We start from the raw sequence: 16,619 nt of genomic DNA, 5'->3' as shown, positions 1-16,619 counted from the left end.
GAAATCCTCCCTCAAATCGTATACCTGTATACCATGTAACATAACTCAAGTTAATGTCCACAATTTGTTTTAACGCATGCAAATTCGTTTCAGAATCATACTCTTCTCACATATTTTCACTGTGATGGTCATCTATTGCTCACAAGATATTAGCACATGAACATGAATAATGACCTGTAAATATGACATCTACATATACAACACTAAGCAAAATAATAATAAGTTTCAACTTTCAACATCACACACAATAATGAACTCTTTTTTAATCAAATAAAACACATTTCTCCGATTGTTTTTTTTTTTTTCCCATTCATGGTCATAAAATGAGCAGGACATAATGCTGCTTTAAGCTAGCAGTGAACAGAAAAACATGCACTCACCAGAGAGAAAGTCACATAAAAACTTGGTCCTCCGTGGTCCAGTAGTAAACTCAATATCCCAAAAACTTTAACACTCCTTCTGGAAAACTTTGACATCAATCATTTATAACAGAAACTTATTTTTAAAGATCGTTTTCCTATGTTAACTGCTTGCACGGTGAACTCCGTTTGCTCTCTTCCCTTTCACTTTCCTTTCCGTCCCCCCCAACCTGTTTCTTTACTTTCAGAGAGGCTAGCAGACTCTCATTCTACAGGAGCTTGGTGACACATAGTGGATGGTCTTAGGAACTACAACTACAACGACAACAACAACATCAACATGAAAACAGTGTCTAACTGCATTATGAAAAATCAAATTTACACTCAAACAGTATTTGTTACATTTTTTGGGGGTCACAAGTCCTTTTTTTCAAATTATGAGACCCATTTATCAGTTTTAATTATGAGTAGCCTATTAAAATGCTTCAACCTCCAGCTGACATAAATTCTTATTCTTACATATATATCAGTTTGCTGCTGGATGTAAATCAGCTGAGCAGAACGGTCAGCCTCAGATACATCAATGCCTTCAGCCACATAGAGGACAGAAATACAGGACACTTGCTGTCATCAGTCACATCTGTACAGATGTTTTTTTTTTTTTTTTTAGAGTCTGCGTTGTTCAGTACTTCAATAATTCAAAATGGTTTTTGAATATTTGATCGTTTCTCATAAATCATTACAGTGAGTAAACATGCCTGTTTCACTGGAGGACGGTGAGTGAAGAGAGAGATTTTTATTATTTTTTTCCCCTATTTTATTTTGTGTAATTTCAAAATTAAACATTTAGTTGACACTTGTAATGTAGCACAAAAAAAAATCAGTCTAATTTATCGTCATTTATACCACAACATACATCCATGTATTGTGTGCAAATGTGCACATACAGGTGGCAAGTGAAAGAATACCAATGTACCGAATACTCAGATTACACAAGTGGAAATGTTTCAGCATGAACATTTGGAGGGCTCACAGAGGAAATCTCCGCTCAGATTCTGTGATGGACATAGGGTCACTTTTTGGTGTGAAAACTGTTAAATACGATAAAATAAGTCACTGAGGCCATCCAGCTGACAAATCCAAAACCTCATGTAGTGTTGAACAGGGTGCACAGATCTGTGGTCTGTAACTACAATTGACCAGGAAATATGCACATTTATTCTTTATTACTATTTATTTACTCTTTTTTATTTTCTCTTTTTTATTAACTTCTTTTGGCTTACTATGTCAGCACAACGAAGACAAGCAAAGTCGAAGTGTGTTCCATCTGATAAAATTTTGCAGGTTCATAGCAACACATAGCGGGTGATGCCCCCCCCTCGGAGCTCCCGGAGGCGCTGGCAGTGTCGCAGCATGCTCAGCATCCCTTGGAAACGTTTGTCCACCTTTATCTGAGTAAATTCACGGATGTCATCCTCCACCACAAAAAACTGACCTGAAAGACATTTCAGCAGATCAGTGAGCCGGGTGGTTCACTGTCACTCTGATGCACTCCTGCCTGTCAACAATGCTCCTGTCCAAGGAACTGAGGACATCAATGATTCGGATATCTTAGCTGATTGAAACATATGCTGATTTTTGCACCATCTTGAATAATTGTATGTTTCATGCTCAAGATTTGAAGGATTTGTTATTGGAAAATGTGCCACTTAGAGCAGACAACTGATCTATAATTTTTAAAAAGGGAACTGTCTTTTCTTGTTGGAATAATAGCTTCCAAAATCTTTATGGTTATAGTATTTATCTTTTGAAAATGTTTGTGAGCTGTTCCTCTACAATTCCTTTTTCTAACAGCGTGGAAAAGAAAGTTTTTACACAAGATGACTGTTTCTGAATTTGTTTGTGTTTTCCTTCTCTAGTATTTTATTATTATTATTATTATTATTATTATTTATTATTATTATTATTTTTTATTAATTAATTATTATTATTTTTAGAATTCTATTAATTTAATGAATGTGTTGTATTTACCCCTCCCTGAGCTACCACCTTATCGTGGTGGAGGGGTTTGCGTGTCCCAGTTATCCTAGGAGCTCAGTTGTTGGGGGCTTTATGCCCCTGGTAGGGTCACCCATGGCAAACAGGTCCTGGGGGAGGGACCAGACAAAGTGTAGCTCCCAGGGCCCCTTTTGATGAATGCTACAAATGGTTTCCCTCTCCTGGACACACACGCCTTTACCCATGGGGCCCGGCCGGGCACAGTCTGAAGAGGCGACGTGGGACCTCCTTCCCGTGGGCTCACCACCCATAGGAGGGGCCAAAGGAGTCGGGTGCTGTGTGAGTTAGGCGGCAGCCGAAGGCAGGGACCTTGGCGGTTGGATCCTCGGCTACAGAAGCTAGCTTTAGGGACATGGAATGTCACCTCTCTGGTGGGGAAGGAGCCTGAGCTGGTGCACGAGGTTGAGCTGTTCCGACTACATATAGCCGGCCTCACCTTGACACATAGCATGGGCTCCGGAACCAGTCTTTTTGAAAGGGGATGGACTCTCTTCCACTCTGAAGTTGCCACTGGTGAGAGGCTTACTGATACTTATTGCCCCCTGGCTCGGTGCCTGCATGTTGGAGATTACCCCAGTGAACGAGAGGGTAGCCTCCCTCAGTCTTCGGGTGAGGGGACAGATCTGACTGTTGTTTGTGCCTAAGGTCCAAATGGCAGTACAGAGTATCCACCCTTTTTGGAGTCCTTAGAGGGGGGAGCTAGAGAGTGCTCCTTCTGGGGACTCCCTTGTTCTGCTGGGGGACTTCAATGCTCACTTTGGCAACAATAGTGAGACCTGGAGGGGCGTGATTGGGAGGAATGCTCCCTCTGATTTGAACCCCAGTGGTGTTTTGTTATTGGACTTCTGTGCTTGCCACAGATTGGCCACAACAAATACCATGTTCAAGCATAAGGGTGTCCATATGTGCACTTGGCATCAGGACACCCTAGGTGCAGGAGTTAGGTGAGGCCATGGAGTACGACTTCACAGATAGCTTCGAAGAGGTTCTGGATCACCATCCAGCATCTCAGGAGGGGGAAGTGGTGCTCTGTCAACACTGTGTATATTGGGAACGGTGCACTGCTGACCTTGACTCGGGACGTTGTGGATCAGTGGAAGGAATACTTCAAAGAACTAAATCCCACCAACACGCCTTTCGGTAAGGAAGCAGGACCTGGGGCTCTGCAACATTGTGTGGGATAGGGGGATCACATTCCTCAGCCTCCCTGGTAAGGTCTATTCAGGGGTACTGGAGAGGAGGGTCCGCCGGATAGTCGAACCTCGGATTCAGGAGGAGCAATGCGGTTTTCGTCCTGGCCGTGGAACTGTGAACCAGCTCTGGACCCTTGGCAGGATCCTTGAGGGGTGCATGGGAGTTTGCCCAACCAGTCCACATGTGCTTTGTGGACTTGAAGAAGGCATTCAACCATGTCCCTCGGGGAGTCCTGTGGGGGGTATATGGGGTATTGGACGCCCTGATACGGGCCGTCCATTCCCTGTACAACCGGCGTCAGAGCTGGGTCCACATTGCTGGCTGTAAGTCGGACTCATTTCCGGTGAGGGTTGGACTCTGCCAAGGCTGCCCTTTGTCACCGATTCTGTTCATAACTTTTATGGACAGAATTTCTCGGCACATCCAGGGTATTGAGGGGGTCCGGTTTGGTGACCTCAGAATTGGGTTGCTGCTTTTCACAGATGATGTGGTCCTGTTGGTTTAATCAGCTCTCACTGGATCGGTACGCAGCTGAGTGTGAAGCGGCCAGGTTGAGAATCAGCACCCCCAAATCCAAGGCCATGGTTCTCAGCCAGGAAAGGGTAGAGTGCCCTCTCCAGATCAGGAAGGAGATCCTGCCCCAAGTGGAGGAGTTTAAGTACCTCAGGGTCTTGTTCATGAGTGGAGGAAGGATGGAGCGGAAGACCAACAGGCGGATCGGTGCAGGGTCTGCAGAAATGTGGACTCTGCACCGATCTGTCATGGTGAAGAGGGAGCTGAGCAGACAGGCAAAGCTCTCAATTTCCCGGTCGAGCTTCGTTCCTACCCTCACCTATGGTCACGAGCTTTGGGTAGTGACCGAAAGAACAAGATCGCGGGTACAAGCGGCAGAATTGAACTTCCTCCGTAGGGTGGCTGGGTTATCCCTTAGAGATAGGGTGAGAAGCTCGGTCATCCGGGAGGAGCTTGAAGTAGAGCCACTGTTCCTCTGCGTTGAGAAGAGCCAGATGAGGTGGCTCAGGCATCTAATTAGGATGCCTCCCCCGTGAGGTGTTCAGGGCCCACCGGTAGGAGACCCCACTGAAGACCCAGGACATGCAGGAGAGACTATGTCTCTCAGCTGGCCTGGGAACACCTCGGGATCCCCCAGGAAGAGCTGGACAAAGTGGCCAGGGAGAGGGAAGTCTGGGCTTCCCTGCTTAGGCTGCTGCCTCTGCAACCCGACCCCGGATAAGCGGAAGAAAATGGATGGATGGGTGTTGTATTTATTGGCAGCTTTTTCTTTACATGGTGATGCATGTGTTGTCTAAATCAAAATGATTAAACCTGTTTTCTCAAGTTGCAGCATAGTGAGCTTTTCTTTTTATCAAAATAAACACAGAAAAGATCACTGAAAATACTGTCCTCTGTCTTTACAATTTGCAACATTCAACGTCAGTCCTTATATGATAAAAAATGGTAATAAAAGGGTACTAATGAAAGGGATCAGGTTAAAATATTAAATCAGTGTTCATCCTTGGGTTAGAGCATTGATCAGACATTATACATGCAGTGTTTCATAAAATGTTTGTACTAAATGCAAGCATCACACATACTGATGGTCAGGTGTACCTTTGGTATCTGCAGTCTCCTGCTCCTTGAAGCGCTGGTGCAGCTTGCGTGCATGATTGTTGAGAGTTTTCACCGCCTGATGGAGGATCTTGTACTTAGCTATTACGGCTGTGTTAATGCTTTGCACCGCAGCGTTGAGCTGATGATATGATACACGGCCTCTCATGTACCTGAGGGGAACAAAACAGTCAGCTGTGGAGAGAATAAAGCTAAAAAAGCAAACAAAAACAATAAAACCCTTTGAAATGATCAAACATGGCTTTTCTTTGGCAGTCTGGTAAAAAAAAAAAAACATTGTGTTTCTCTCTCTCTGTCAGTCTGGACTTTCTGCTAACCCAAATGATTTCAGTGGTCAGGAGTTACTCGCTTTGACAGACAGACTACTTCAGCCAATTCTGATGTTAGCATTAGCCTCTACTATACAAATACGTGGCCAGTTAGACGATAATGGTCTTAAAAAATACAGTTCATTTATATTTATCCTTTGTATGTGACGAATTCTCCATTGATAACAATCCCCAAGAAGGTTTTTGCAATACACTGGTGTTGCCAGTATAATGTTATTTCACCATTTCTCATTCAGCAGCTAGCTGCCTCTGGACTGCTGAATACCTGCTGGCAACGTCCTTGTTGTCTCTCTGAAGCTTTGTAAACACCGATCTGCATGGCCCTGACTCCCCGTTTTAAATCCTCTTGTATCTGCTTCTCCATCAGCCAATCAGAGACCAAACAACAGTAAAGATGGATTTGTATTAGGGAACATCTTCTTCATCACCAACAGAGTCAGTTAGTAAATCAAGCTTTTGCCAAATCCAGTCAGAAAAACAGGGAAAAGGTATTTTCCTCTGAGAAACTCTGAGTGCATCCTCTTTTGCTGTCTGCATGCTACGTCATCCACTATAACGCAGTTCCTGATTGGCTGCCTGTTATATTCAGCTACAGAGTGGATCCCTGATCACACACACACACACACACACACACACACACACACACACATATATGCACTATTATAGTGTGCCCCCAAAAAACTGTGAACAATATTACTCAGCATCTATGTTGTATTTTATAGGGGAATACGACTCACTGAGGGATGCTGTCAAACTCTGGCAGAGTGATGGACTCCATCTCTCTGATGAAGCTCTTCTTGGTCTTCTTGACATTTTCCTGCTGGGCTAGCTTAACGTCTGCTGCTTCACTCTGGTTCATTGCAGGTTCACTGAGAGAGGAGAGGAACAATCAACATATCCATTAGCCATCACACCTGAGGGTTGTTTTTTATGTTATGATACCTGAAATCAAAACAACACAAAACCCCAGACTAAATCTTTATTATATCTTTATAATTTATTTTCTTAATATCATCGTTTATAAACTCACACACACACACATATATAACACACACACACACACGCACACACACAGAATATATACATACATACCTGTATCAATGGATGACAACATTTAGGGTGGGTCAAATTTCCATCTTTCGTATATAGGGGGGACAAGACCCCTGGTCCCTCGAGGGGACTATGCACATATGTCCAAATTGTTCTCTATGATTACAATTAGGCCAGTGTTCTACTGAAAAGCATCAGGCAAAACTATATATACAGGCCCTTACTTTGCTGGGCCTTTCTTCCTGGCCATGTGTGCTGGTATGTTGTCCTTCATGTGTTGGACGTCCTCCAAATCCTTCTGGAATGACTCCTCAAGTTCCTGAAATACAAACAAGTGTGATTTGTCATTCAGTATGTTTGAGGTGATTCAGAAACTGTGCATCCATTACAGATTCTGTTCACCACAGAGCACTGACAAGCTTATTTCATACTCAGAAATGCTCATTTCACTACATATCTTTTGGACCGCAGCATGCAAGGCCAGTCCTATAAAAGGGAAACACTGTCTGTGAGTGAGTGACTGACTGACTAACTGAGTAATGAAGTTGCACCACTGGCCAGTCTGACTGATGAGTGTTTCCCCCTGCTGGTGCTGACTGGCTGACATAGCTGTGGACGCTCACAGTCCTGTGTTACTCTTCTTCACTTTCTGAAACCACTATAACATGACAGCATGGTGGAATTAGAAAGCCAGACAGCTAACTCGCCATGGTCTGTAGTCGATGTGTCCATTTTGGATGGAGGAGAGATCACTTCATCAGTGTGTTTGAGGAACAGCTGTGTCTGTCAGACACGAACCTTACATTTACTGATGATGCCAACTCTCACGCATCTGGTGTTAGTCTCGCGCTTTTGGGCTCTGTCTCGCACTCTCACGACACCAAGGAAAATCCTACGCCGAAACACTGCGACAGCAGAAGTGTTGAACAATCTTGTAATGCAGTGAACGACTGACTCTAGAATACAGTTGAGACAGACAAACAAACAGAGTGGAGCTTCTCCTCACAGCACCAAAGTGTCTGAATGAACAAACAGTCAAATGCTCAGTGGTGAAAGTGACTTCTTTAGACTTCTACAGACTACTTTGTTTTATTTTCAGGTTTAGTCATGCTAAATAAACACCAGAACGCATCACCCCTTATCTTATCTTATCTTATTTTATCCAACTACTAATGCTGCACGCTCATTATCAGGAGCAGATGTAGTGATTTGGGGGCCTCGGGCCACAGGCACATAGCCTTATTTTCACCCTTTCTCCAACTGGGAATGTTGGCAGGCTGTTGGCAGCGATAAAAGAAGTAGACCTACTGAAAAAAATTCCCATGTAAAACCATTGTAGCACACAGCAGAAGTTAAAGTCAGAGTCCTGCAGTCAGGAGAGATTGGCCTATTATCGGCATAGTGTCCGTAAATGTACCTTTGGTTTGGTTAAGATGGAACTTTTAATTCTCATATAATACTGGATAATAATAATAATGCATCATATGTTTCATTACAGTGCAACATACTATGGTCAAATTAAACGTACAATGTAAATGTACTCCTTTTTTATTTCAGAGATAGTAACACTGGATAAATTAATGACATATTGAACACCGAGCTGAAGATTTCCCTGATTTTTAATTCTAAAAATCTGGTCACCTAATACAGTACAATGAGTAAATGTAACCTTAATTACATTCCATCACTGTTAACCTATAAACATTGAACTTTTTTTCCCCCAAATCTCTTGTATAAATGTGTAATGATAGCAGTATTCCATCTCCACGGAATACTAATGCTAATTACTAACTACTATTTGTCACATCACAATGATTCTTTTTCTGGCCAGTAAAATACAGTTTTTGATGTAACCTACACATTTCAATTTTTCAATTATAAGAATGTGAACTTTGAATTAATGAAAAAAGTGCTGAAGTGCATTAAAAGAATCAAAATAGAGCTTGTTTATCAACAAAACCAACCAACCAAACAAACAAACAAACGGTGAGGATCCCCCCAGACCTCTACAAAGGTCTGGGCTTATAAATTGCTCATGGCATCAAAATCACTCCAGCCAAGTACGCAACTGGCTCCCAACCCCACTAGGGTCACCAAAGCTTCCTTGGAGGTCATGAGGCCTTCTTGATTGTAGGGGGTCTTAAAATACTTTTTTAAAAAAAATTAAATAAAATAGGCTTATCTTATCATTTCATGAGTTTCTACAAAAATAACTAAATGCAATAGTTATTTAGTTTTTTATAGTTCATTTTTTTTCTTTTAAACAGCTTCATCCTGCATTAGAAAAGATTGCCAAGCAAAAGGAATTTCAAAAAAAAGAAGCCTTTCAAGAATGCATGACTGTTGATTTTTTATCTTCAAAAGTATATAATACAGAGAATTCTATAAGTTACAACAAATATCAGGAAACCAATTTCCGATGCAATATTCACCGGAAATAATCTCCTCAAAATTCATTATAATTGCTAATTTAACCCAAACTTCCTGCAGTTAGGCATTTGGGGTAGTTGTACAGTTTTTATTGTTTCTCTACTGTTATTGTTATGAATTTAATTTAATACGAAATATCCCTAAAATATGTAATTCTGTCAGGGGTCATCAGTTGATTACTCAGTCGTTCAGTGATAGTAGACGATAGTGAAAGACAGCCCTGAAGGAAAAAGGCTGGGAACCATTGAACATGGTCCAGCCAAATACTAGTCTTGAACCCATACTTATAATTCTATTCCATGATAGAGAACCACAGTAATGAGTCCTAGAAGCTGAAGAGTTTCATGTTTTGTCCTATAACATAAAATATCAGTAGTCCATAAATAACCCACTGTGAATTTAAAGGGTCTTAAAAAAAGCAGTTGCTAATAAGTGGCTAAATTAAACTACTGAACCTCATCACACTGAACTACACCGAACACAGCTTTACAGCTTCGCCGTGGTGCCAACAAGACAGTGTAGTTGGTTTATAGCCTAACATTAGCTTTTACTTCTGGTAATTGCATTTAGGCCTCAAAAAATCCTAAGAGAAGTGTTTGTGAAGATTATCTTGCTGAAAAAAAAAGTCTCATAAACGTTTGTTTGCCACAGAGTTTATTTTCTGCATTGATCCAAAATCCAATGGAAAAATCCCATAGGCTTTTTGATGAGGGAGGCAGCATGAAGCTCACTTCCTGGTTGACCTACAGAAAGTCTTCATCTCTAGAGCACTCTATTGATAGATACTTATCCGAAATGTGTATTTACGTTAAAACTTCTTAGGAAAAAGAATGTTGACCCTATGGTTAAATATCAATGTTAGTCTCAATAAACCAGTAGACCTGCCGTTTACCTTCAGATGCTTCAGTTGCTCTTTCTGTCGATCAGCACATTTTTCAAACTCCTCCAGAAGTCTCTCGAGTGCAAAGAGTTCTTGTCCAAGTTTCTTTATCTTATTTTGAGGGAATTCTGAAAGCAGAGACAGAAAGGAACACAACACATTTTATGACAGACTGCTGTAGCTCTGCATAATAACAAAACAGACAAAAAACAGTGACCAGTGCTGTCTTATAAAAAAATTACTGTCTTACCAACAGCTGACAGATCCAATATGCGCTGTAAGGATGATATTCTGTCATAAATGTGATGGCTGATATCCTCCAAATCCCCCATGTTGCTGAAAAAGGGACACATTCAATTCATTAAAGCTATTTACACATTCTAAACAGTTACATAGTTCATTTCATGGAGAAAAAAATTGGCAAGAACTTTAACATTAGTACAGAGCCCGGAGGTGACATGGATGTGACATGGATTTAAATTTAAAACATGCATTCGTCTTACAAAATTTGTGCAGTTTAATCGTATTTCGCTTGCGATTCATTAAAACGTGTTCGTAAAATACCAAAACAACACATAAAATGCACTTTGCCAACCTGCCAAAAAGAGATTATAGCTCCTATCTTGTCACCGAAGACTGTTTATGCCTCAGAATGACTTGATTTCATTAATATTATGATATTATTATCATTATATTTGACAGATTATAGCCCATCCAGTCCCCTATGCCTGATTAAATACCTTTAAAAGGACCAATACAACACACAAAATGCCCCTTTTCACTTTTTTTGTTATCAAAGATATGTCAATGATTAGCAGCAAAATTGATTTCTATACATTATTATTGTTTTTGCAGTGTTTGATACTCACACTCATACCACCCTGCAAACAAAATGTGCCTTTCAAAATCAGGAAATAAAAATATTATTATACATTAATATGATTTTCTACATTCATTGAGTTGTTCTGGGTTTTTTTAATCAGTCCTAATCATAAATATCAAATATTCATTAATGTTCAGAATTTTAACCTTTTAAATGCCAGCTTTTTGTCATGATGTGGTCGTGCCCTCTGTCCACTGTTTCCTTCTATACTGTCCTGCCATCATCCCCCAAAGTCTTTAGATTTGTTGCTTAACACCCTGCAGTGGACATGAACCACTGTTATTTGTTCCAGAGCATGAAGTTTTTGAGTATTCAACAGCTATGCATTCCCTACTAGGACAACTTGGTGGTTTACTGTTTTTATTTGAACAGGAAATCACTAATATTATTTTGGATATATGACTCTTAAGTCTCAAGTGCTGGTCTCAGTTGTTGGGGACCCTTCAAGGCTTCAAAAAAGGAGAGCATCAGGGGAGGACAAGATCTGATAGTGGAGGCCCTCAGACATGAGGTTAGTTTTAATCTGCATTTTATGTTACTGTCTGGGGTCACCTTTTTTTTCTTCAGTTCACTTGTTTACTGAATTTATTTTAAGTTCTTGCAAGAAGGTTATCAGTTTACCTTTATAGCTAAAATGAGAGAGAATTGAAGCCAGCTCCTATGAACTTCAAATGTTTGTAATGTTCTGTCTTACATCTTTTAACAGTTGCCTTGTTTTTATTGTTCTTTTGTCTTTTTCTCGGAATAAAATGCTGCAAAGAGAGAATGCTGAGCTTAAGGAGATCCTTGCTGGACAGATAACTGACTAATAACACTAATATATGCTGTTGCACTTACACACATATATCCACAAACCACAACACAACATAAACTACTGACCCTGTTACATATACTGACAACAGAAAAGAGAAAAGAAAATAGAAGAAGGATGTGAATGAATTCTGGAATTAAAAAATCACTTTCAATAGTATTTATCTTAAAACCTCATAGTGTGTTATTACCCTCTTCTTATGTTGAACCCATTGGCTATGTGTTACCAGCTCATACCAGCAGAGGGCAGCTGTAAGCAGCCAAGGACTAGGTGGGTGCTTTCAAATGCTGCCTTCACAGGGTCAGAAATGTTATGCATATCTTGTGCCTACCTCATCCGCCGGGCCCCGTCTGGCCCTGGTGCCCTGGTTGTGGCTCTCAAACCAATTTTAAGCAGCCCTTGGCTTGACTTTCAAAATGTACTATGGCCTGGCACACAATATTTGTCAATCAACCATGATCACTTTGCAATTTTTCCCTTCAGCTCACAATGGAAGGACTGTAATAAAGCTCATAGACATGAATCAAGCAGGAACTAATGTGTTTTCATAAACAGACAGTAAACTAGTAAACTGAATGGTTACTAGCGGCAGACATTTCCTGTCATGAGCATACACAGCCACAGCAAAGAAGTGTGTGGACAATAAGGAAAACTGCTCTAAGGAGTGGTGTAAAATTGAATACATTTTCAGTGAAAACTGAAACTGTTGCACTTGTATTGTTTGTTTGTGTGTTGCCGGTTTTTTAATTAGCTATGTGATGCGAGAAACACTTGGCCCCGAGGTATTTTCACATTATATAATTTGGCCACCATTCAAAAAAGTTTGGACACCCCTGGCCTACATGAAGAACCAAACAAAGAAGCCTTGAATACAACAGAAACATGAAACTTGATTTGATGGCTGGTTTCTACTGTGTGACTTCTGATGGCACGTGAGAATTGAGAATATGTTCAAGGCCAGTGAGCACAACAACTAGATAATAAATTAAGCTTGCATGCCTTGCTCTCTGTATTTTATTGCTTGACTTTTTTTTAAATAATCACTATCAGGTTCAGGTTCAGGTTCAGGTTACTTTATTTGTACCTTTCGGTAGATTTGTTTTGCAGTCAAGTGAGGTTACACCGTCCATTATGAATAACATCAAGTCTTTCTGAGGCAGAAACAGCCTTTCAGTGGCAAGATAGGAGCTGCAATCACTTTTTGGCAGGTTGAAAAAGTGCATTTTATGTGTGGTTATTGTTGTATTAGTAATTTGCGCACACAAAGAAAAAAAATTGTCCATGTCACCTCTCTGCCTCTGTACTTAAATAAATATGAACTAGTAATTTCACAAGAATTTTTTTTCATGGTTGCCTGCTCCCACCCTGACTGCTAAGTACACACACTAACGACCTGTACTGCCCAAGAGGTACTGCATAAACCCATATTTCAGGTACTGTATACTACTTGTAGTGCATACTGTTTGTACTACTGGTACAGCACACAATGTGTGGATAATAGTACAATAGTAGTATTTGTAGTAGTAAGAAATTCATCTTTACCATTACATGTACTGCACACTATGTGCGCATAATATTGTATGTATTTACAATAACTTACAATATGTATTTAACATTCATTATCTAAACAGTAGTTACAGTAGTAGCAGTAGTACCTGCAGAAGAAGTAGTTGTGGTAGTACTGTTTGTAGTATAAGCAGTAGCAGAGTTAGAAAGACTTATTTGGAGACTATTAACATTTGCTGTATTGTGTTTTCTGACATAAGAATAGACCACATTTACTTGGTATAAGTATTGTAAGTGACATTTAATCATTACACTATGTAGTGTTTTTACTTATATTTGCATGTAATCACATATTTGTAAATATCCTTATATCTTTCAATTTTTAACTATGTAACATTGCTGTGCAATATACTGTGCAATCATATTTATATATTTTCATATTTTTACAGTTTAAATACTACACACCGTGTGTACTACAGTCATAATATCTTTTATGTTTATACTGTTACACATTTCTGTGCAAAGTACAATATGTTGTCACATACTCTGCAATAATATTTATATATTTCAATATTTTTGTTCTATAGTTATCCTGTGCAACTATCAATTATCAACATACAGTATCTGTACAGGTGAACTGTGTATATTGTGCGTAGATTTTAGACATTTTTTAAAAATTTGTATTTTTGTCATATTTTTATGCCCGGCCAGGCACACTTGCAGAAAACTTCCACCAGTAGAGCAACTGACCGGTTTAGCTAGCTTGAATGGTGGTCTAAAAGATGTAATCTTGCGGCTCTTTTAGACTTCCCAAATGTTATCTAACTGGATTAAATCTATATAGTAAAATGAGTCAATTTGCGGGGTTTGATGCTTACAAAAGATTATTTACTGATTTACAGACGTGTCTTTCCCGATGCAAGTCAAAGGGGAAAAGTCTGTCTGAGTAATTCTACTTTTGGCCACTATGTAAAATTTGCATCAGAGCCTGGCACACTTCCTGGGGGCTTGGTAGTGTTTAAATATGCTGCATCAAGTTCATAGTTTAGGAGCTGTACAATGTGCAGCTGCCTTTTTAGTAAGAAATGGAATGTTAAAATAAACTAGCACATTTCCCAAGAAATTTCTCACATTTTCCCAAAAATTGGACAGGTGCCTGCTCCCTGCAAACTAACTATTAATAGCAGTAGCTATTAGACTACAATACTAAGTACATGTATACATTTACTATATGTAGTAGTATTAGTATAGTATTAGTAAAAGCAGAGATGTCACAGCTGAAAGCAGTTGCATGAGGATGGACAAGGAGGGACAAAGTCACAGTCATCTGTATGTGCATTTCAAAGAGCTTCACAGTTTGCACTGCAGGCACTCAAAACTACTTTTTAGCTCAGGTTCATATGGTAATTTGGAACTGTACAATTGCAGGAAACACAAAAGGTACAAAATCTTAATTTATAAGTCAAAATTCACCATGAGTTTGTCTACAGAACCACCCAACAAGAAAATAACAGCTTCACAACTAACACTGTGTTTTAAACCATCTTCAGTTTCTCTGGTTATTGCACTTTATCAGCTTCTCCAAACTAACGCTGATCTGAATGGACAGTGAAATGGGCCTTTTGGGGTTTTCTTTAACATATGAAATAAAGGTTTCATCAGATGATAAATATTTCTAATTTAACTTCCTGTTGAAACCTGGGCAAATTGGCTTGAGTTCTTTCAAAAACACGGGAAGAAGGTTATGAGCAACTTAGGAAGAAATTAGCCTAGAATTAGCAAGAACTTAGTAAAACGTACAAGAAAAACATAATAATAATAATAATACAAAAAAAAAAAAGCCAAAAACATACAAAACAGCAAGAAAAACTTTCTGTGCCGGTGTTTTTTTTTCGGTCCACAGCTAACGGCTCATTTTGAACGTTGACGTTAATTATCGGCGTTACTGTGTCAGGCACCGAGACAGAAGAGTGCTCCGGGCGCGTTGACCTGTCTCCGTCCGGCCGGACCATGGATGTATTATAAGGAAGTCGAGCCGGACACACAAACATTGAGCTTCATCAATATTACTCACACACAGTTCTCTTCTCTTCTTCCTCCGCGTTGTGCCGTGTTCCCGGTTTGAGCTCCGTTTGAAATGGGACTCTAGCAACTAGCTCCTCCTCCTCCTCCTCCTTCTTCTACTGCTGCTGCGGTTGTTGTTGCTCCCAAGCCCCCAGGAAGTGCGCCACCCTCTGAAGCAAAATTTATATAGTGGCCGAAAGTGGAACTACAGCGTCACACTGGCCAAAGACTTTTTCCCATTTGTTAACATAGATTGATAGATAGATAGATTACAGCAATTTAAAAATAAAGATAACAAAGAAAAAGACACGATATATATATCGTTAGCTGAAGGTAATCTATATGCAAGCATACACAGTATGTATTATGGGCGAAGGGTTGTGGAAATATGTAGATAATAAATAAGTATACATATATATGTACGATATATGAATGTATGTAATATAAATATGTGCGTGGGGGTGCACTGGGTGTGCGTAAAGTGGGGACAGTGGAGGTAAAGTGTTTACTGTGTAAACAATGGGAAACATTGGGAAAGAGACCTTTCCTTATAATATTGACATTGTTACACTACTGTATATACTACATAATTATTATATTATATTATGTTATATTTTGTTTTTATATGTAATCTTGTTATTGTATATTGGTAACTTACAATAGGAGCACTGGGTGTTGGAGGAACTATTTCGAAGCAGTTCGGTAAAGTTGGAAAGATATTCACAGATTGGGACTTCCGGCATCAATAATCATTAGTGATACGTTGTCAAAACATAAACGAGGCCTCTTCCCATCGTTGTAAGGTAGACAATGTGCTACAAGCCCAGTTTTATCAAAAGTAGCTGTCTCTCAAGCTGCAGAAATAACATTGGAGTCAATGAGCAGCCGGCTGTGAGACGAGTGGATAGGGACCGTCTGCAAATTGCAAAACCGCTACAGCAGCGAAGAGAAACACTACACAGATATTCAATAACTTCAGTCTTATACACTGTAGTGTCACCAAAATCACTACAGCCTTCAACTGGCTCCTGTTGATCATACTACAACACTTGTTTTATTTATATATATATATATATATATATATATATATATATATATATATATATATATATATATATATATATATATATATAAATATTAAAATTAAATAAATAAAATATAATAATAAAATAAATATAATAAATAAATTATATATATATATATAATTTTAAGAAACTTTATAATAAAATGCAATAACTTCACCTTTATGCACTGCAGAAGAATTAAACTCTGTCCAACCATCATCTGGTTCCTGCTGATCATACTACAACACTTGGTTTGATTTTTTTTTTCTTTTCATAATTTTATGGATTTTTTATTAGAAATAAAATGTAATAACTTCTCTTTTATGTACTGTAGTGTCACCAAAATCATTGCAGCCATCAAC

General features: G+C 39.4%; 1 protein-coding gene across 1 annotated transcript; it reads right to left on the bottom strand.

The window, feature by feature from the left end:
* Window positions 1-995: 995 nt before the first annotated feature.
* ska1 (spindle and kinetochore associated complex subunit 1) lies at window positions 996-15,289 on the bottom strand. The gene is made up of 7 exons (XM_042496607.1): window positions 15,204-15,289; window positions 10,180-10,265; window positions 9,942-10,057; window positions 6,844-6,938; window positions 6,307-6,438; window positions 5,223-5,392; window positions 996-1,854 (listed from the first exon to the last, which is right to left on the bottom strand). Exons 2-7 carry the CDS (start codon window positions 10,259-10,261, stop codon window positions 1,706-1,708), a joined length of 744 nt encoding a protein of 247 aa, XP_042352541.1. The 5' UTR covers window positions 10,262-10,265; window positions 15,204-15,289; the 3' UTR covers window positions 996-1,705.
* Window positions 15,290-16,619: the final 1,330 nt, after the last annotated feature.

This window comes from Plectropomus leopardus, chromosome 11 (genome assembly GCF_008729295.1).
Source record: "Plectropomus leopardus isolate mb chromosome 11, YSFRI_Pleo_2.0, whole genome shotgun sequence".
Lineage (NCBI taxonomy): Eukaryota > Metazoa > Chordata > Actinopteri > Perciformes > Serranidae > Plectropomus > Plectropomus leopardus.
This window is presented reverse-complemented; position numbering and strand designations above follow the sequence as displayed.